The sequence below is a fragment of the Lampetra fluviatilis genome, chromosome 6, assembly GCF_964198595.1.
Source record: "Lampetra fluviatilis chromosome 6, kcLamFluv1.1, whole genome shotgun sequence".
NCBI classification, from domain to species: domain Eukaryota; kingdom Metazoa; phylum Chordata; class Hyperoartia; order Petromyzontiformes; family Petromyzontidae; genus Lampetra; species Lampetra fluviatilis.
Window position 1 is genome coordinate 17,957,760 of NC_136280.1, and position 20,508 is coordinate 17,978,267.

A 20,508-nucleotide genomic window follows, 5' to 3' on the forward strand; every position below is an offset into this window, starting at 1 on the left:
AATACAAAATGGCCGAGGCGATTAAATGTTTTATTTTTGGGACACTATTTTTCCAGAGGTGTACGTAACTCCGCGACTGGGGTACCAATTAATCCGAAATCAGTGCCACACTCCCCGATGTCGAAACGCAGAGAGGACGATTGCGCCGAAACCCTGAACCCTCGCACGCACCGTAGTGGTGATGCATCGTGTACAGCTCGTCGAGATGAGTCGATAGTCGGTCGCATCGCCGACCATCAACACAGACTAAAAATTACTGCATCACGGACATTATCCGAGAACCGGGGCACGATGGTCTCCCGGGGTACCGCCATAAGGTTAACTTGTCATTGGTGTCTGTGCGTGTGTGCGTGCGTCCGTGTGTGTCTGCGTGTGTGCGCGTGCGTGTGTGCAATTGTGGTAAGTCATTGTCCCTATGCCAACAAGCAAGCCAGCATCAGTACTCAAGTGAAAAAAAAATTCTATTCATGTTACTTTATTTTGTTTTATTTCCTATACAGTATTTTTTTTAGTGGTACTTACGCATGCACAATATTTATTTCTACTCATGAAATTAACGTTTTCCTATTGCATCGTTAACACATTCAATAACACTGATTGTATGAGCATTTAAATACGGTATATTATTGTGTTCCCACTGACGAACTGTTGGACTTACAAACGGGTCCCAGGAACGAATTATGTTCGAAGCCGAGGACTGCCAGTATATTATTCAGAATTAGAAGTCTATTTGCCACTGAATAAAGCCCACTGAGCTAAACTATTTTCAAAAGGGTGAGTCGGCTGGCTGACATCAAAGCATTCCACAATTACAGATATAAAAAAAAAGCAATTACGTTGTAAAATCACATTCACGCTTCAACCTCATATAATTCCTTGGATGAAATAATACGTGAAATTATTTTGATTTCCAAACAGTAACATTAATCGTGATGCGGGTAATTAGTTCATGAATTTTGCTGCAAATTGCACAGCAGCCTATCCTTAGTTATTTGTGTGTGCGTAGTACATCGTATCTCACCAAAATTTGTCGTTACATTGTTTATGGGGAAATAATTTTGGCCCAACACGTAATTTTTCAGGGAGACATCTACTCCTCCTGCGTTAAGCTGGGACTCACTGTACTTAAATTAATTTCACTCATCGATTACAACGAGGCCGTACATTCTTTGCAAATCGCGTTCCACTTGTTCCTTGGTAATATATTTCCATCCTCTCGGTATGTCTGCCGGCTGGGCGACTGCACGCTCAGCAAACTGTTCATTGAACTTGCAGAACACGAATCTCCAGAAGAGTGGGGCCTCCAGTGTGGAACTTTCCGGAATATTCCAAGAGCCGTAGTATTTATTCACAGTGCGGTAGTCTGCATAACGAACGATTTTCCTGTTTGTGTCACCGTTGGAAAACTTATGTACTTTGAAAAAGAACAAGAATCTCTTTGCAACAGAGGTGGTGCACACTTCGACGGACAGCTTGTTGCACGAGTCCCATTTTTGGCCGCAGAGTCCTTGAGGGTAGTGCAACGTTGCCCGATGCTCCCTGTGCTCTCCACCACTCTGGTCGCATGGCGCCTTGCACAGGGGACAGGCGTTCCCACATCCGGCCAACAGCTTAAAGAGCTCGCCATGCGGCCGCACGGTCAGTCTGTCCAATTTTCCCTCAATGTCGTAGGACTTCTCAAAGTCGATGGCGACCTCGCGGCTAACTCGATCGACGCCTCCGTCTAGCGACTCACAAAACCGTTTGGCGCTGTTGGAGTCTTGGAGCATGAACGGGCCGATGATGTCGAGGGCGTACGTTGCCATGACAATGTCGCCCGCTAGGGATAGCTTTAGCTTTTGCAAAAGGTCGGAAACCTTCACCGGAGTGGATTCCCTCAGGAGAGACGACACGACTCTCTTTGCTCGTTCCGATTTTTCGAACAAGATACTTTTTGTCAGATAGAAAATGTCTTCTCTGTTTTGTTCGCAGTAACTCACAACATGCTCCCTTATCCACGTTGTCGTAAACTTTTTGTAATCGTTTAAGAATCTGTGATATAAGTCAAAATTATCTCTCTCCAGTAAATCGGATAAGAGAGAATGTTGGAGGTTTTTACGATTGGATAACGTGATACATTTTATTTTGATATATTCCACAATCTTTGGACCTAGTTCTTGGTCTATGACTTCCTTCAAAGCAGGTTTGAGGCATTGATCGCAAAAGACCATTGCAATGTTTCGCATTTCATCGCCAGTATTATACATTTCCGCAAATACACTGTGGTATTTCTCCTTCATTGATGGAAGTTGATTCCATGGGTTGTTTTGCTCAACAAACTCTTCATGTTGATCTATGAATGGACCAATGGCAATTGCACAAATATGAATCTTGATGTCCACGACAAAGTGTTTGCCAAAAGGAATGTTCTGTTCAGATCCTCTCTGCAGTTGATAATCTACGATTGTGAAAAGCTCATCCCAATAAGTAGGGAGGTAATCGTTGTTGGACTTTTTCTTGGTTTCTATCAAATCTTTGCATTCCTTAATTATGTTATAGGACAAATCATACAGCTCTGATGGTATGTGGCTAATTTGCAGAGAAGACCCCATTTTCATAATCCAGCCTGCTATGTGCTCATTTTTCACCTGGAAATTATGCTTCTCCATGCACAAGATGGACGGATCGCGTAGCTTTTCATTCACCAATGCTTTATGGCGCTGTGTATTATGACAGAGTTGTTGCTCCATGTCTTTCTGTACGTTGCGCCTCCTTATCGATTCTTTGGGAAGCTTTGAAACCGTTCTTGACCACACATCTTCGAATTCCTTCTCAATTTCTTCGTCGGTCAAATTAGCTTTGCCGAATTTGCATTTCTCCAGAAGATCGTTCACACTTTGCGAGATGGTATTCCTGTACTGGCCTTGCAAAGTTTCCAAAGCGAGGAGACATTTCCTCTTACAGACGGTCTCCTCGCACTTGTCAAGAGCTTCGGTCAGTATTTGCTTGGCCAGATGCTTGGTGCTGATGTTGAAATCCTCTTTGTATTTCACAATGAGGTGAGCATCTTCAGAAGGTTTTGAAAAGAAATTCTCTATGTGCTGTAAAAGCAGTGTTTTGTGATTGTCGACTTCTTCCCTTCCTTTCTGTTGTAACCTCTCATGCACATCGTGGAGCTTGTCCGGTACCGCGTTCATTATGGTGTTCTGTGCAAGTTGTGTCCAGGAAAGGAGCTTGCTACGAAATTTCCACTCCCAATCTGCATATGTCGTACACAGATTGCTATATGCCTCAATGACCAAGATGTTTCTGAAGCTAAAGATGAACGTTTCCTTTTTCACTGAGTCCCATACCGTCGACACCCACTGTCCGAACTCGGTTAAGCTACAGGGTTTCTTCAACTTTAGTTTCTCTTCGAAGATGTGTGCCTTAAGTTGAAACACTTGTTCAGTATATCCATAACTAACAGGAGACATGGCAGAACAGCCAAACCAAAGTCCAGGAATGAACCAGTTGTCTTTGTTCAAATCGTGTGCTATGACGTCGGTAAATTTGTTGTAGTACATATCTTTGTGCTCCATTTTCGCTGCTGCATTCGTCATCCTGTCCAGTTGATCCAGCAGATGTTTCTGATCATTGAGAGTCTTGCCCATTGCAGATACGCTATTAAAATTCTGATGAACGAATAGGCAGTGTGGCTTTTTGCCGGCCTCTCTCATCCGTAAAAATGAATGGACGACAACCTGCAGTACGTCTTTCATCTCTTCTGCATTTTCCGTGGCCAAGTTAACGATGGCGACGTCACTCAGGGCAATTACCACTGTGGCCAGCTCGTTATCGCGCTCACAGCTGTCATCGAGATTTGCGAGCTGCGGCGCCTTCAGCCCTTCTGTGTCGATCACCAGCAGGAAGTCGAAGCAGAGCTCTCGCTGGAAGTTGTCGTCAACGTGGAGCAGCTGCATGAAAGCGCCGCGAGTGCATCGACCGCTGCCCACGGCGAACTGCAGGCCGAACATGACGTTGAGGAGCGTTGACTTCCCCGAGCTCTGCAACCCCAGCACAGACACGATGAAGACTCGGGGGTCACGGCCCAGCTGGGTGCGCACTTCGGCAAGTACGTCCGTCACCCAGTCGATGGGAATGCAGCCAGCATCTCCGTCGAGGAGCTCCATGGGGAAGCCATTTATGAGCAACTGCGCCATGACCGACGGAAGCCTCAGGAATTGAGGATTGCTTCTGCTCGCTTTGGAAGCCTCGTATATCTGCCCAAGCTCGCGCATGAAGTGCTCTAGACCCACCGGGGAGTTAGCAATCTTTGCATTGGTTTGTTTAAGCGCTTCTTTGTGATGGTTCGGGTCAATGCAGAGCTCCTTGAATTTTTCTTCCAAAGGAACGATAATGTTGCTTGACAATACATCGAGCTTCATTTTCATTCGCTGCAGGAACAACACTTTTTTGTCCACAGAAAATTCGAAGCATGCTGAGATGAATGAGTCCACCACGTCGGGAAGTTCCACTTTCGCCTGCTCGTTGCGGATTTGAATTTTATGTTCACTTAGTTGTGCAATGTACTCATTGATGTCCACATCTCCTCTATGTCTCAAGCGATTCATCTCCTTGTCCTTTCTTGACCATTCCTGCCAGAAAAACCCCTGAGCAGTGAGCAACGTCGCTTTAACAGATTCCTTATCCTTCATTTCAATCTCACTGACAATCCAGTCGGCGACAGTCGCGGACGCCTGGCAGTCGCTGCAAACTTCGTCGGTCATGATGCATAACTTTGGGTCAGTTTGAGACATGTTTTCCAAATTTTTCGATACCTTGTTGTATCTCAGCACGCCGTCGATGCTGCCGTTTATATTTTTCAAAAACACGGTCTGATTTTGATTGCCCCAGATGTGCACATTTTGGTTTTTCAATTTCAGTTCAGTCAAAATCCTCCTGACACTCCCCTCGGTTTGGCTTCGGTGCTCCACATCAGGATTAATCACGAGAAAAACGTTTGAATTTGGATCGAAGCTCGAGGTTAAAAAGTCACAATCTCTTTCGCCAATGTTGTCCACAACAATGAACACCGCGGCCGAGTTCAATTTCAGAAACTGGAACTGAGCCGGGCTGTTGCGCACGTCGCCGCGGAGATTCGCCACCGTGAATATCTCCGGGAAGACGTCGATGGTCGATTTCCCACATGGCAGGTGAAAGCAAACTTCGACAAGGCCATTGGAAATCCTTCGTGGAAATTTTCCGCATTCCATGTCCCGGTGCACGAAGAAATTGTGCGGCTCCTTGCATACAATGGAGTTGATGATCGATGACTTAGAGACCCCGCACTCTCCAATTCGCACAAAAGAGATCATTGGCATCGCTGTAGTGACCATCGCATGCTCAATGTAGCCTTTACTCTCCTCTTTAGAATGCGGTCTCCATTTGTGAATCACTGCCCTCATGGCCCAGAGCAGGAAGGTGATGCTGCCCTGACTCACGTCGGGCAGCAATAGAGGCAACGCGAACTGACACAAAGACATCTTGACCATGAGTGTCTGCTGCAAGAGGCTGTCTGAGCAGAGGAATACTGCGGTTATCAAGTCCAGGATGGTGACGGAGTACACTTCTGGATCAATAACGCTACCCAGAGAGAACTCTTCTTCATCGTTTGCATAAGAACGATATATAGGCGTGGTTCCTTCACTTAAACTGTATTCAGTGTTTCTAGATTTCACGTTTGCCCTCATTACATTGTACAGGAAATGCATGGGGATTTCGTTCAAAGACGTGGGTTTTTTTCTGAAAATAGAAGCTCTGGTTATCTTTAAAACAGAGCTGAGTGTCAATTTTTGAGGGTAGAACTCCGTCAAACCCAAATCACTTAACATGGCATCGAAATCATTTTTTATTTTAACGTCAACTTCTTTTGGTGCTTGCGAATCGGCGTTAGCACGGCGGTGACAGGATGAGCCATCTCCTCCTTCGTCTTCACAGCTGTAACAAACAATGAACACAAAAGTCAGGACATATTGGGTGATTGCAGGTGGCCCAAAGATCTGGACAAATTGGGTTAGTGTCATACAGTGTGGCCCAAAAGTCAGGCCACAGGGTTATTATTTTACAGGGTGGCCAAAAAGTCAGGACAAATAGGGTAGTTATTATACAGGGTGGCAAAAAAGTCAGGACACAAAGGGTTATTGTTATACAGGGGTGGCTCACAAGTCCAGACACATAGGGTGTTAGAATACAGGGTGGTCCAAATGCCAGGACACATAGGGTTATTATACAGGGTAGCCCAAAAGTCACGACACATACGGTTGTTATTATACAGGGTGACCCAAAAGTCAGGACAAATAGGGTTATTATACAGGGTAGCCTAAAAGTCAGTACACAGATGGTTATTCTTATACAGGGTAGCCCAAATGTCAGAACACATAGGGTTATTGTTATACAGGGTGGCCCAAAAGTGAGGAAACACTTATTATATAGGGTAGCACAAAAGTCAGCACACAGGTTTATTATACAGGTAGGCTCAAAAGGGAGGGCATATAAGGTGGTTATTTTACAGGGTGGCCCATAAGTCAGGACACATAGGTTTATCATACAAAAACACATCGGGTGGGAATTATACAGGCTGACCAAAAAGTCAGGACACAGAGTTAGTATTATACAGGTCAGGACACGTAGTTTTATTGTTGTGTAGTGACATCAGGGATGTCACTGTATGGTGCCGGCCCAGAAGGGCTACACTGTTCGATGTTCCTACATCGTGGACAGCACCGTGTGGGTGGCTGTGTATAATACCAGCCCTAGTGGGGCTTGGTGAGCAATGGGATAGTGCGGGCACCATGCACAGCGTGTGATGGGGGCTCCCACGAGGGGGAGTGGTGAGTGTCAGCCCAGGGGCAGGGTTTCCCCTGGCCATGGCACTCTGGTTGACCCTGTAGACACGTGATCCGGAGAATCCACACAGGGGGCCCCAGGTGGGGGGGCTAGTGGGTGATCACGTGTCCGGGGAGAGCTCTTGAGAGGGATTGAGAGGGAACGAGTATGCTCGAGAAGGCGGGCGGGGCCGAGGGCGGAGCGGCCCTGACCGTAGGGGGATATATGGCGGGTCCCTAGGAGGGACCGAGGGTTTCTTCGTTCTACAAGCTGGAAGCTCGGCGTCTCAAGCTGGAAGCTCTTCACCCTACGAGGAACCACGTAATCAGAGACCCGAGTTAAGGTCCAACCCTTCGTAGCAGTTACTCCTCTGTATAGTGTAGTTAGCTGGGTGGTCACCACCCTAGGTTGTATCTGGTAAAGGGGCAGTTACCCCTTTGTGTTACGGTGTTACAAATGAAGTACCGTTGATGACTCTTGGACACCGTTGGTGAGGCACACGTATTTATTCCGTACAAGTAGTCACAACTGTGGACATACAATACTAGAGGGGGTATCGGCCCCCTCACCCGGCTAGCTGGGAATACACTGCTAGCTATCTCTGACCTACCTCCTAGTCCTCCACTAACAGGCTAGGGGAGGCTGTCTGGCCCGACACTGGTAAGTCGGGCTACGGTACCCGGAGTCCCAGAGCACTAGCTCTGGTTCTCGGGACCACGCCGCTGGCTCGGTCCTGCGCGGCCCTGACAAGGGCGGCGTCCCAGGGGAGTCCAGGGCTCTAGCTAGACGATCTTCGGTCTTCACTGGTTTAGCTTTAACATTCTGCCCCGAGCCCTCTGACACATCCCCCTTTATACTCCACCCCCGCTGAGGGGTGGGGCCCCGGGCTGCCTGGTGCGGACGTCGGTGAGAGCACCCCCCCCGTGCACTCACGTAGCCCCGCCCACTGTGTTTGTTTCCCATAAGCTGCCATGCATAACGGCTCTCTCTCTAACACCCCTACATCACCCCCCGCCCCCCCCCCCCCCCCCCCCCGCATAGCTTGCAGCCGTCCCGGCTGCCAACATACAAAAAAAAACGACAATAAAAGCGCATTTACCCCCTGACCACGCGTGTGCCTCACTATTTTTCAACATAACGCGAAGAGAACAACAAGAACCAGAAAACCCCGAAGGGAAAACAACCCGACGCACCCCCCCCCCCCCGAATAAATACGAATTCCGTAAAAGCAACGTATATACAAATCGCAAGGAACCCCCAACACACACATGACACAACACAATGTGCCAGGAGCACACCACCGACGCAGCGCACAGTAACCATACACGTGAAAATAAAAAAATACAAAAAATTTCTTCTTTTTGTGCATCACAAGAGTCTGCGCATTCTTGCGCGCGTCCTTGCCGCAGGCCCGTCACACGGGGCAACCCCGGATGGCGGACCATCCGGTGGCAGCTGTCCATTTCGAAGTGAGTCTGCGCTTGATGTCGCGAGACCCTCGGCATCCCCCGTAGGGGTTGTTGGGCGGGAACCCGTCATTCCTGGTGCACCTGGGGGCGGGACAGCCGGCAACACGTCAGGCGAGAGCAGCAGAGACGGACCCTTTTAGTCGGCCGACCCCCCACATGTTTGGCCACGCGTGTGTGGAGTGGGGCCTCGCACCGCAACGAAGGGTTTCAGACTAGAGGGGTGCACAAACCACCGGCGCTTCCCCCATTTGATGCGAACGCACTGAGGCCGCAAAACCTCGACCACCTCGACGGGGCCCCGCCACGGCCGCACCAGTTTTGAGGAGGTCGCGAGTGGTACCTGGGGACAGTGCAGCCATGCCCTGTCCCCCGGCTTCCACTGTAGCACGTGCGCGCGACCCAGTCTGAGGAGCTCATTCACTTTCTGACGCCTGTCTGAATTTAGCATGGCAGCATCCCGTGCCTCAGTCAATTTCACAAGGTTAAATTTAACATGGTCGGCCAATTTAGTTTTTCCCAGGGGCGCGGGGATCTGCAGCTGTGCCCGAACAGGTGGGTCAGGTTCACGGCCATACATGAGGAAGAAGGGTGAAAATCCCGTCGCAGCATGGGGGGCCAATCTGTATGCTGCCAGGACCCCTTGAATTTGCAAGTCCCAATCGGTCTGTGAGTCCGAAACCTGCTGCGACAACATAGACGTGATGGTTCCATGCAGACGCTCGACCATCCCGTCAGTTTGTGGGTGATAGGGAGAGGTACGAATTTTTTTCGTTCCCAGGAGCTCACAGACCTGTTGGAGGAGTTTGCCGGAAAAAAATTTTCCCTGGTCGGTCAGCAGCCGCTCCGGAGCACCTTTGTCCATGACGTAACCTTGGACAAAGGCCTCCACGATGGCTGCTGCCGACTGGTTGGCCAGGGGCCAGGCCATAGGCCAGCGCGTAAAGTATTCCACCCCGGTCAACAAATATCTATTGCCCCTAGGGGTGGCGGGAAATGGCCCCAGAATATCCAACGCGACAAGTTCGTTCACTCTGGAGACTCTGATAGACTGCAAAGGCGGGTTTGACTCCCGTGCTGGTGGTTTTCGCTGCGCACACCGAGGGCATGATGCCAACAGATCTGCGACATCCCTCGTCATGCCTGGCCAAAAAAAATCATGCTGGAGCAAGGCGAGGGTCTTTTGGGTACCCAGGTGGAGGAGGCGCTCATGAGCAGCCCACACCACCCTACCCCGTAACCCAGAAGGGACCACCAGCCGGTGTCGATGGGATTTCCCGTCCCAATGCATAAGCAACCCCGCGTGCATTTCCCATGCGTCGGCATCACCCGTCCCCCGCCCCGCCTCCCCGGCGCGACGACGCGACGCGAGGAGGGAGGTATCCTCCATCTGGAGGCGCCCCCATTCATTAACAGGCAAACCCAGCAGGGAATCTTTTCCCTGTTGTGCGATAGAATTTGGAAGCAATGTTTCGTCGTCGGCGGCGGCCGCCAGGACCGGAACCGGCATGTCCCCTGCTGGCTTGCAACGTCCCGACCCCAGGAGGCATGCACATTCGGAGGTGGTTGACATGCGCGACAGAGCGTCCGCGTTGGTGTGGCGAACGCCCTTACGGTAGGTGGTTTCGAAATCAAAATCCTGGAGGATCTCCAACCATCGGGACAATTGTCCCGATGGCTGTTGAACTCGCAGGGCGTACTGCAGTGCCGCATGATCTGTGCGGACGGTGAAATGCCGACCGTACAGATATGGGCGATACTGTTGGATGAAATAAACAATTGCCAACAGTTCCCTATGGGTGACACAATATCTTTGCTCCGCTGGAGACAACACCCGACTGCCGTACGCAACCACCCGTTCCACGCCGTCAACCACCTGGGAAAGCACGCCCCCAATACCCGTGTTGCTCGCATCGGTGTCGAGCAAAAATGGTTCCGAAAAATCGGGGTAAATCAAGGGAGGAGCTTTTACCAGAGCGTCCCGAAGGGAGCAGAAAGCAGCCTCCTCCTCCTGACCCCAGTGGAACCGAACCCCTTTTGATGTTAAAGCGAGTAGGGGTTTGGCAATCGTCGCAAAATCAGCGACGAACCGTCGGTAATACGACGCGAAGCCAATGAAACTCCTGACCTCTCCCACCGAGGTGGGAGTCGGCCAGGAGCTGACACACTGCGTTTTGGCGGGATCGGTAGCAATACCTGAGCGCCCCACAATGTGCCCCAAATAACGCACCGAATCGCGTAACAAATGACATTTTTGGGGTTTGAATTTCAAATTAGCAGCCCGCATCTTTAGGAAAACCGCCCGCAACCTCTGGAGATGTTCGTCAAAAGTTTTACTAAAGACGATAACGTCATCCAAATAAATCAGGCACGACTCCCATTGCAATCCAGCCAAAACCAATTCCATCAAACGCTGGAAAGTTGCCGGCGCTGAGTGTAAGCCCATCGGCAACCGGTTGAATTGGAACAGGCTGTGCGGTGTACGGAAAGCAGTTTTAGGCTTTGAATCATCGTCCAGAGGAAGCTGCCAGGATCCCGAAAGTAAATCCAGTGTGGAGAAGAATCGCGCTCCCGCCAAGGCGTCCAGCGATTCGTCCATCCGTGGGAGCGGGTATGCGTCGGCAACCGAAATTTTGTTAAGGCGCCGAAAATCAACGCAAAATCGCAACGAGCCATCCTGCTTTTTAACCAGGACGATCGGCGCTCCCCAAGGGCTGGTGGAAGGAGAAATTATGTCGGCGGCTAACATGTCATCAATAGCCGATTTGACATGGTCCTTTTCGGCGGGACTTAACCGAAACGGATTCTGGCGTATTGGCGCGCTGTCACCCGTGTCAATATGGTGACGCAGCAGATGAGTGCAACCCAAATCGTATTTGTCCCGACTGAAAACGTCGGAAAATTCCCGCAGTAGCATTCTAAGCTGTTGGCGCTCTGAATTTGACAGGTCCGTCGATCCCGCACAAAGCGCATCGAGCCACCCTCCATCGCTGTCCGAATGTGGGTGCGGCCGGGGAGCAGTGCCAACGTGATTCGCAACAGGTTCCTCGCAGGGCACTGGCGTCGCGTGAGCAAGCACCGTCCCTTGAGGAACTACCACTGTCTGCGACCCCACATTGAGGACCGCGATGAAAGGGTCCCTGTCCCCTCTTACGACGGTCTGGGCCGGAATCAAATGAGGTCCACTAACCCCGGCCCTAGATGGTCCCAGCAGAATTCCCTGGTCCCCAATGCCCTCAGCGAAGGGCCGACGAAGTTTTAGAGGCACCAACATTTGAGCTCCCGGCGGCACACGAACTGTTTTAACGACGAACGCTGGTACTGTTACGAACGCCGTCCGAGCCGCAGTAGGGGAAGGCAGGAACGCCATGCGTCGTCCCGACGGGAGCTCAATGCATCCCTGGTCTATTAAAATACGAATCGGCATTTTGCTCAAGAAGTCCGTCCCCAGCAGGCACGGAACCGCCAGCGAGGAGGAAACAAAAATCGGGCCCGACAATTTGATATCCCCGATACAAATTTGCGCTCGAATCTGTCCAATGATGCCAAGAGAGCCCCCGTTAGCAGCATAGAATGGGACGTTAACCGGCAGTAAAGGACGGCTCTGGACAGGTAGAATATTGTAAATGAGTTCGGAAATGATGGTCGCCGATGCCCCCGTATCGACCAGGATGCGTACCTCCACCCCGTCAATGTGTCCCACCACGGCCGACGACCCCGACGACGCGGCCACAACGCGATGGGCCAACATGGACCACTGCCTGGGTTCGATTTGAGTCCCCATAGTGGTGCGTGTTGGCCCGTCGCAGCGCAATGTCGGCCCCCCGTTCGTTGCGGTGTGCGAGTGTGTGACGAGTGTGTGCTTGGGCCAAACATGAGGGGTGCCGCGACTCGCCGGATTATGTTGATGGAGCTTGGGAGGAGGAGGGCCTGCGTCCTGTCGAGGCATCGTCCCGCGCTGCCGAGGAGAGCGGCACCCCGAGGCGACATGGCCCCGGACGCCGCAGTTGAAGCAACACGGGAGCGCCGGCGGCGATGACGGACGGTCGAGGCGGCTCGACCCATCCCGGCCCGACCGTGCTCCCGTCCCCTGCTGCCGTCGACGGTCGACGGCGTAAACCTCCTCCGCCGGGAGGGTGGCTGCAGCCACCGCACGCCCGGCCGCTGCCCTGCTGGCTTTCCGACGCTGTGACAGCAGGTTGGCGTGGAGGAGCCGCGCAGCCTGGAGGGAACTCATCTCCGTGTCCTCCTGTGCAACGATGGCGATGTCCAGGTCGTCTGCCAGCAGGAGGATTTTTTCTGTGACCATGGCGTCCACGCCGTCGTCGTCCATTCGAGGGAAGGCCATCTTCGCCAGTGCCAGGAGACTCGTCCTGTACGCCAGGAGCGACTCCTTTGCACCCCGCTGGCGATCGTAAACCTGCTGCCTGCATTCCGCTGAAGGTCCGTAGACCCCGGCCAGCAACTGCAGCGCCATCTGTAGCGTGGAGCGCTTCTCCCTCGGCGCCGATGTAAGGGCGGCGAGTGCGTCGCTGTCGAGGAGCGCCGGCAACGCGCAGAGAGCCTCAGCATCCGACCACCGTGCCATTTCTTGGTGGGCGAGGAAGCGTCGCTGGAAGCCACCCCAGTCGCCCTCCGTGCCAACAAACTCTTTGAGCGGAGGCAGCCGTTGGTGCAGCGCAGCGGTCGCCATGGAAGCTCGCAGGCTGCTGTCCCCGTAACTCGGCTGCGCTTCGGCGCGAACGGCAGATGGTATCGCCTGTCGCAGCCGTGATGACGCTCCCTCCGCTGGCGGTGACGCGGCAGCCCCAGCGAGAGCGATGTTGGACCCGAGGTCCAGGCTGGCCACGCCCTCAGCAGCTGCTGCGGCGATGGCGGGAGATTCAAAGTTTGAATCCGTTGAGATGGCGGGAAGGCGCATCGGACGTCGGTTCTCCTCGCCCCGTGGTGGTCCACCAGCCCCCAGCCGCGTGATGTGTTCGAGTATGGCGGCAGCGGCGTAAAGCAGCTCCGCCAGCCTCGCGTGAGCCAGCCTCAGCCCTTCTGATGGCGGCTCCTCTTCATCCTGATGCCCCGGTAAGAATGCGTCCGGCCCCGGCTGCACAATGTCTTGTTGAGCCGTCTCGGGCTCGACAATTTCAGCAGTGTCCTCCACCTGCGGTACTCCGGCTCGAGCTGTCCGGCGCGTGTCCATGTTCGTAGTTGTTCTGACACCAGATGAAGTACCGTTGATGACTCTTGGACACCGTTGGTGAGGCACACGTATTTATTCCGTACAAGTAGTCACAACTGTGGACATACAATACTAGAGGGGGTATCGGCCCCCTCACCCGGCTAGCTGGGAATACACTGCTAGCTATCTCTGACCTACCTCCTAGTCCTCCACTAACGGGCTAGGGGAGGCTGTGTGGCCCGACACTGGTAAGTCGGGCTACGGTACCCGGAGTCCCAGAGCACTAGCTCTGGTTCTCGGGACCACGCCGCTGGCTCGGTCCTGCGCGGCCCTGACAAGGGCGGCGTCCCAGGGGAGTCCAGGGCTCTAGCTGGACGATCTTCGGTCTTCACTGGTTTAGCTTTAACATTCTGGCCTGAGCCCTCTGACACATCCCCCTTTATTCTCCACCCCCGCTGAGGGGTGGGGCCCCGGGCTGCCTGGTGCGGACGTCGTTGAGAGCACCCCCCCCCCGTGCACTCACGTAGCCCCGCCCACTGTGTTTGTTTCCCATAAGCTGCCATGCATAACGGCTCTCTCTCTAACACCCCTACACAAATAAAGATGTTGCCTCTAAAAGGAACAACGTCCGCGACTCAGTTGGACTCACTACAGTTGTACAATGTAGCCCAAAAAGTCAGCACACATAGGGTTATTATTATACAGGGTGGCCCAAAAGGAAGGATAGATAGGGTTATTATACAGGGTGGCCTAAAAGTTAGGGAACAGGCTTATTACATAGGGTGGCCTAAAATTAAGGACACATAGGATAATTGTTATACAGGGTGGCCCAAAAGTGAGGAAACAGACTTATTATATTGCGTGGCCCAAATGTCAGGACACATAGGGTGGAAATTATACAGGGTGACCAAAAAGCCAGGACAACAGAGTTATTATTATACATGGTGGCCCAAAAGTGGGGACACATGGTTATTATTATAAAGGGTGGCCCAAAAGTCAGGATAAATATGGTTATTGTTGGACAGGGAACCCCAAAAATCAGGACAGGGTTATTATTATACAGGATGGCTCAAATGTCTGGACATATATTATTGTCATACAGGATGGCTAAAAAGTTAAGACACATATAGTGGCTATTATATAGGGTGGCCAAAAAGTAAGGACAGATAGGGTTATTATTATGCAGGGTTACCTAAAATGCAGGACACAGAGGGTTATTGTTATACAAGGTGGCCCAAAAGTGAGGAAACAGACTTATTATACAGGGTGGCCCAAAAGTCAGGAGACATAGGGTGGGAATTATACAGGGTGACCAAAGAGTAAGGACACAGACTTATTATTATACAGGGTGACCAAAAGTTAGGTCACATAGGATTATTGTTATACAGGTTGGCCCAAAAGTGAGGAAACAGAGTTATTATACCGGGTGGCCCGACTGTCAGGACACATAGGGTGGGAAATATACAGGGTGACCAAAAAGCCAGGACACAAAGTTATTATTATACATGGTGGCCCAAAAGTAACTATACATAGTTATTATTATACAAGGTGGCCCAAAGGGTGGCCCAAACCTCAGGGTACATAAGTGTAGTGACATCGCGGGATGTCAATGTGCAGTGCCGGCCCTAGAGAGGCACGGCGTGTGGTGTAACGACATCGCGAATACCACAATGGTGTTGGTGTAGTACCGGCCCTAGAGGGGCCCGGTGAGTGCTGATTGATAGCGCTAGATGGCACCACGCTTTGCGTGCAGTTCCAAACCTACAAGACAGGGTGTGTGAGTGCCGGCCGAAGGATGAGGTTACTCGAGGCCATGGCACTTTGGTTGACCAGGCCGAATAACAGAACTGTGTCACACGCCGGGAACTTTTTTCTATAGTTTTTTTGGTACAACAGTATCTCCCCTATCTTTATGGCAGACGCTTTGAGGTGCGCTCTGACCATGCAGCACTACAGTACGCGCTGCATATTGAACAGCCGTCTGGCCAACTTTCATGTTGGTTGGAAGTCCTGCAGGATTATTCCTTTACTGTTTCCTACCGCAAAGGTACCCGACACACAAACGTGGATGCCATGTCGCGATTACCAATGAGCGATGGGTGCACATGTTTCTTGGGCTCGGGGCGCTGTAAGGCGCCTGCCAAGGACTCGCCCCCTCCCTTTGCGGCATCGGCACCTCTGACACCTCTGATGAAGCCGACGGTACTATGGCACGTGACGCCGTTATTGGCTTGGACCATGCGGAGTGGGGGCGCCTCCAGGTTGAGGACACTTTCCTGTTTAAGTTACGACGCCGTATCATGGAGGTGGACGGGGGTGGGGATCGACAGGGTGTAGCCTCTGTCATCCTCTGCTCATGCATTGGGATGGAGGGTTTTGTCGTTACAACATTGCGAGGTAAAATCATCTGGGCGGTACACGAGCGACTGTTGCACCTGGGTGTGCATAAGACACTAGACACACTCAAGCTCGACTTCTTCTGGCCCGGCATGGTGGAAGATGTCGCTAATATATTGAAGGGGTATGTGCAATGCGCGCGGCGGAAACACCCGTCTAAACCCTGTTGTCCACCGTTGCAATCCATCCCACTTTCCCGCATAAATGAGCTGGTCGCTATTGATATCCTTGGTCCATTTCCAACCACCCCTCGCGGAAATAAGTATTTACTGGTGGGCATCAAATATTTTTCGTTGTGGCCGATGGCCTGGCCGCTTCCCAACCAGTTGGCGGCCGCCATCACCGAGGCATTCCTCGATGGCTATGTGATGGACAAGGGTGCCCCTGAGGGCCTTCTGACTGATCAGGGTAAATAATTTTCTTCGAAATTGCTGTGGGAGGTGTGTGATTTGTTGGGAGCAAAGAAAGTACGTTTGTCACCCTACTACCCCCAGGCAGATGAAATGGTGGAGCAGTTGCACAGGACTCTGACTTACATGTTGGGCCATCAGGTCAGCGAGTCCCAGCTTGACTGGGACTTGCATGTTCCCGGGGGCCTGGCTGCCTATAAAACGGCCCCTCACGCGTCCACTGGCTACTCGCCATTGTTTTATGTTGGGAGAGATGACGACCACCCCCATTGATGTCCAATTATGAGCCGTGCCAAGCAAGGCTAAATCTAAAATTTCGGAGTCCATGCGCCTCGCCCTTCAGAGGCTTTCGGAAGCGCGCGAGGCTTCCAGGGAAAATTCCAATTCGTGCCAATTGGCACGAATTGGACAGAGCCTGGCTGCACTATCCACTGGTACCACTGGGTACATCATCCAAATTGATTAAACCCTAGAGGGGGCCGGTTGATGTGATTTGGGTCGTTCGGCCCCAGTGTGTTCAAATTCGCTGGGGTCGACGAAGTTGGTTTGTACATCCCTCTCACCACAGGCCTTTCATCGTGCCGCATTAATTCATCTCATCTCCACTACACAGGGGCCGAGTGTCAGGTGTGTCAAGCGAACTGAAGTGTGTACCCACTGAGGTTGGTCCTCAGGGGAGTTATGTGATCCCGTCCTCAGGTTCCGCGCGTTTAACTTCCCCCAAGCCGCAACCTGCGACGTCTCCACACGCTTCGAGAGCGGAGGGTCCATCTGCCCGGCCGACTGCTCTTTGTGAGGAGCTGGGTTCGATGGGAAATTTTCAAATTCCCCCCGGGACACCCAGGAAGAGTACATTCACCTAACCTGGGGCCCGGCCACAAGGACTCGATCAAAAACTCTTCGGTTTTTGTGATCATTATACACACACACTCCCACACAGTCAGTTGGTTGTCGCACTCGGTATGTTGTATCGGTCATTGGCTGAACCTGGCCTTTATTGTGCTTGTGGATGTTGTTACACGGTGAGGGTGGGAGATGATGGTGCTGGAGGGGGTCCCGAGTTTTTGCGTGTTACTGCGTGTTGTTTATTTCTCTCTCTCTACTAATGTCCCCTTCCCCCATTTGTCTCTGTATATATTGAATATATGGGATGGGGTATTTATTTGTTGAGGCACACTAAAGGGTTTTATTTGTTGTGTTGAGGGGGAGTTGACAGGCGGGATGGCTGAGTTCTACGAAAGGGGGAGTGATGTAGTGACATCGTGGGATGTCAATGTGCAGTGCCAGCCCGAGAAAGGCACGGCGTGTGGTGTAACGACATCGCGGATACCACAATGGTGTGGGTGTAGTACCGGGCCTAGAGGGGCATGGTAAGCGCTGATTGATAGTGCTAGATGGCACCACGCTTTGTGTGCAGTGCCAGCCCTACAGGACAGGGTGTGTGAGTGCCGGCCGAAGGATGAGGTTACTCGAGGCCATGGCGGGGGCCGCTTCTCCCCAGAGCGGCCCGACGGAAGGATGGCAGGAGCTGGTGGCGGAGGTGGATCGGCTCCGCTCGACAGTCGCTCATTTGGTGGCGTCGGTGGGCGCGGCGACATCGAGGACGGAGGTGGCCGTGGACGAGTTGCTTACTCGAGCGGGGAGGACAGAGCAGCCGCCTGCAGTGGGGGTTCCCGTGCTGGAGACCACGTGGTCGGTGGCCGCCATTTTGCGGGATGCAGCGCGACCGACGGCCGCCATTTTGGAACCGGTGTGGGAGGCTGCGGAGATAGTGCCAACTCCCGCGGTGAGGCAGGGTGCCGCCGATCGACCACGAAGGCTACCCCCTGTGAAGTTCACAGCAGCAGGGGGAGATTGGAGTGCCTTCACCCACTGGTTTGAGGCGGCGTACCGATCTGTCGACTGGACGGAGGAGGCATTGCGGGCCTTGCCTATGGCTCTGGATGATGATGGCCTGGCAGCACTTTGGACCATCCCTGCAGAGAAAAGAGCTACGCTACAGGAGGCGTACAGAGAAATGGCCGCTGTATACGACCCACCATTGGCCACGCGAGGAAAGTTTCTCCAGCGGTGTCGAGGGGACGCCGAGACACCCCTCGCCTACTGCGGCGTGCTGATGGCATTGGGGCTGTCGGCCTACCCGCGGTGGGATCAAGCGGTGCTCAACTCCCTCGTTATAGAGAAGATGTTGGAGTTGGCTTCAGAGATGAGTGTCGTGCTGCCGGTGATAGACTTAGAGGCTCAGACATCCTTGTGGGCCGCCCTTGTGTCTGCAAGCGTATGAAACGCTGCAGAAGCAGACCAGAGTGGCCGCGTGGATGGGGAAGCTGTTGCCGAGAGACGGGTCGCTCGGCCGACCATCACAGGGCATGGAGGAGCCGACGGAGGATGGCGCTGCATCTACGGTGGAAGTGTCAGCGGCGGTTCGGGAATGGGAATGGCCGCGAGGAGACATGCCGCGACGGGACCGAGAGTGGTGATCCAGGTCGGGGCGACGCCATCATCGTGAGCGGCCAGGGCCGCCAGTTTCCATTGTGGCCACCTTGGCCACTTCGCGCGAGGAAGCCAAAACGCCGCTCGGACATTGACGGGGTCCCGCACGTCCACCACCTCGTCAACCACTGCATCCCAGCCCCCCCCAGGCAAGTCATGACGCACTGAACACTCGGCCGCTAGAAACATATCACGCATCAGAAAACCGGGTTCTTTAGAAGACCAAATCTACCCCCCTCCCTCTAATCGGGGGCGATAGTCGGCTGGTACCGGTGGTGGGCTCGTCGGTGATCATCAGGCGGGTACAAGGAGTGGAGGTCCATGTTTTGGTTGACACGGGTGCCTCGGCTATTATCATGTCAGAGGTAATTTTTTTAACCTTGCCCTTTAAAAATCGTCGTGTAATGCCGGTGCCACCTGTTGCAAACCTCTGTGCGGTATTTGGGCCACATCGTGAGCGATTCTGGGATAGCGACGGACCCCGACAAAACGGCATATTTGCGCGACTGGCCGACTCCTCAGTCGGTGGGGGAGGTGCGGAGTTTTGTCGGTTTCGCGTCCTATTACCGAAGGTTCGTTCCGCAGTTCGCGACGATCGCTAAGCCTCTCCATGCTTTGACGGCTAAAGACCAGAAATTTAGGTGGGAAGAGGGGGAGGAGGCCGCTTTTGTCACACTGCATGAGAGCCTTGCCAATGCGCCTCCCCTTGTGTATCCGGATTTTTCCTTACCGTTCATCTTGGATATTGATGCCAGTGACACGGGCATAGGGGCTGTCCTGTCACAGGTTAAGAATGGCGTCGAAAGGGTGGTCGTGTACGGGAGCCGCGTCCTGTCATCCGCAGAACAGCATTACTGTGTAACGAGAAGGGAACTCTTGGCCATGGTGCACTTTGTGCAACAATACAGACCCTACCTGTATGGGACGGACCACGCGGCCCTCCATATAGATAGAGTGTGGCTGCACTGCCCACTGGTGCCGTTGCACACGTCCCCCAAATTGCACCGACCATGGCAAGGACCAGTGGAAATCGTTGAGGCTAGATGGCCACAATGTGTTCGTGTACAGGTAGGGCGCCGGCGCTGGTTTGTTCACCCATCGCGCTTAAAGCCGTATGTGTGTCCCCGATTTGAGAATTTATTCCCAGAGTCTATGTGGTCAGGGTCTGGTGTGTCGGATGGGCCGGGGCGGTTTGCCAAAATAATCGGACGCCGGGGAAATGGTGTTGTTCTGTCCGCAGTTTTCAAGCCCCTGACGTTGGGGAAATCTCGAGGGCCCTCCACACGCAAGGGACCACCGGGCAGAGGACCTGCCAAAGTCTTCAGTGGCCAGCCACTGAAGACTTTGACCCCTCCGTTCTGATGGCTGAGCCATTGTTGGCCGATGGCAGCCATATTCCCACCTGTGGTGACGGGCCGGCATCGAGGACTCGGTCAAGGGGGTTGACATTCAGTTAATGGGTCGCCCTAATTTGTGTGTTACGTTGTGTGCTGTGGGCGTCCATATGTTCAAAATGTCAGTGGCTGGGGGTGATCGCGGGGGTTGTGTGCGTGTGTTGTTCAGGGTTGGCGATATTGTTGTGTTACGGATTTTGTTGCGGCGGTTCGCATCGGGTTTCTGAAGTGTAGGTCGTTCCTTCAACCCCTAAACAATTATTACGTGTTGTGTTACATGGTTGATTCGGCCTAAAAATAAATTGTTGAAATTGTGTTAGCTGAGAACG

General features: G+C 52.7%; 1 protein-coding gene across 1 annotated transcript in view; it reads right to left on the reverse strand.

Moving 5' to 3' along the window:
- Positions 1-566: 566 nt before the first annotated feature.
- Positions 567-20,508, reverse strand: part of LOC144932937 (interferon-induced very large GTPase 1-like) — a 32,298-nt gene continuing 12,356 nt past the window's right edge. The window contains exon 3 of the mRNA XM_078857336.1: positions 567-5,958. Coding sequence (XP_078713462.1) covers positions 1,137-5,958 — 4,822 coding nt within the window. The 3' untranslated portion in view covers positions 567-1,136. The remainder of the gene's footprint in view (positions 5,959-20,508) is intronic.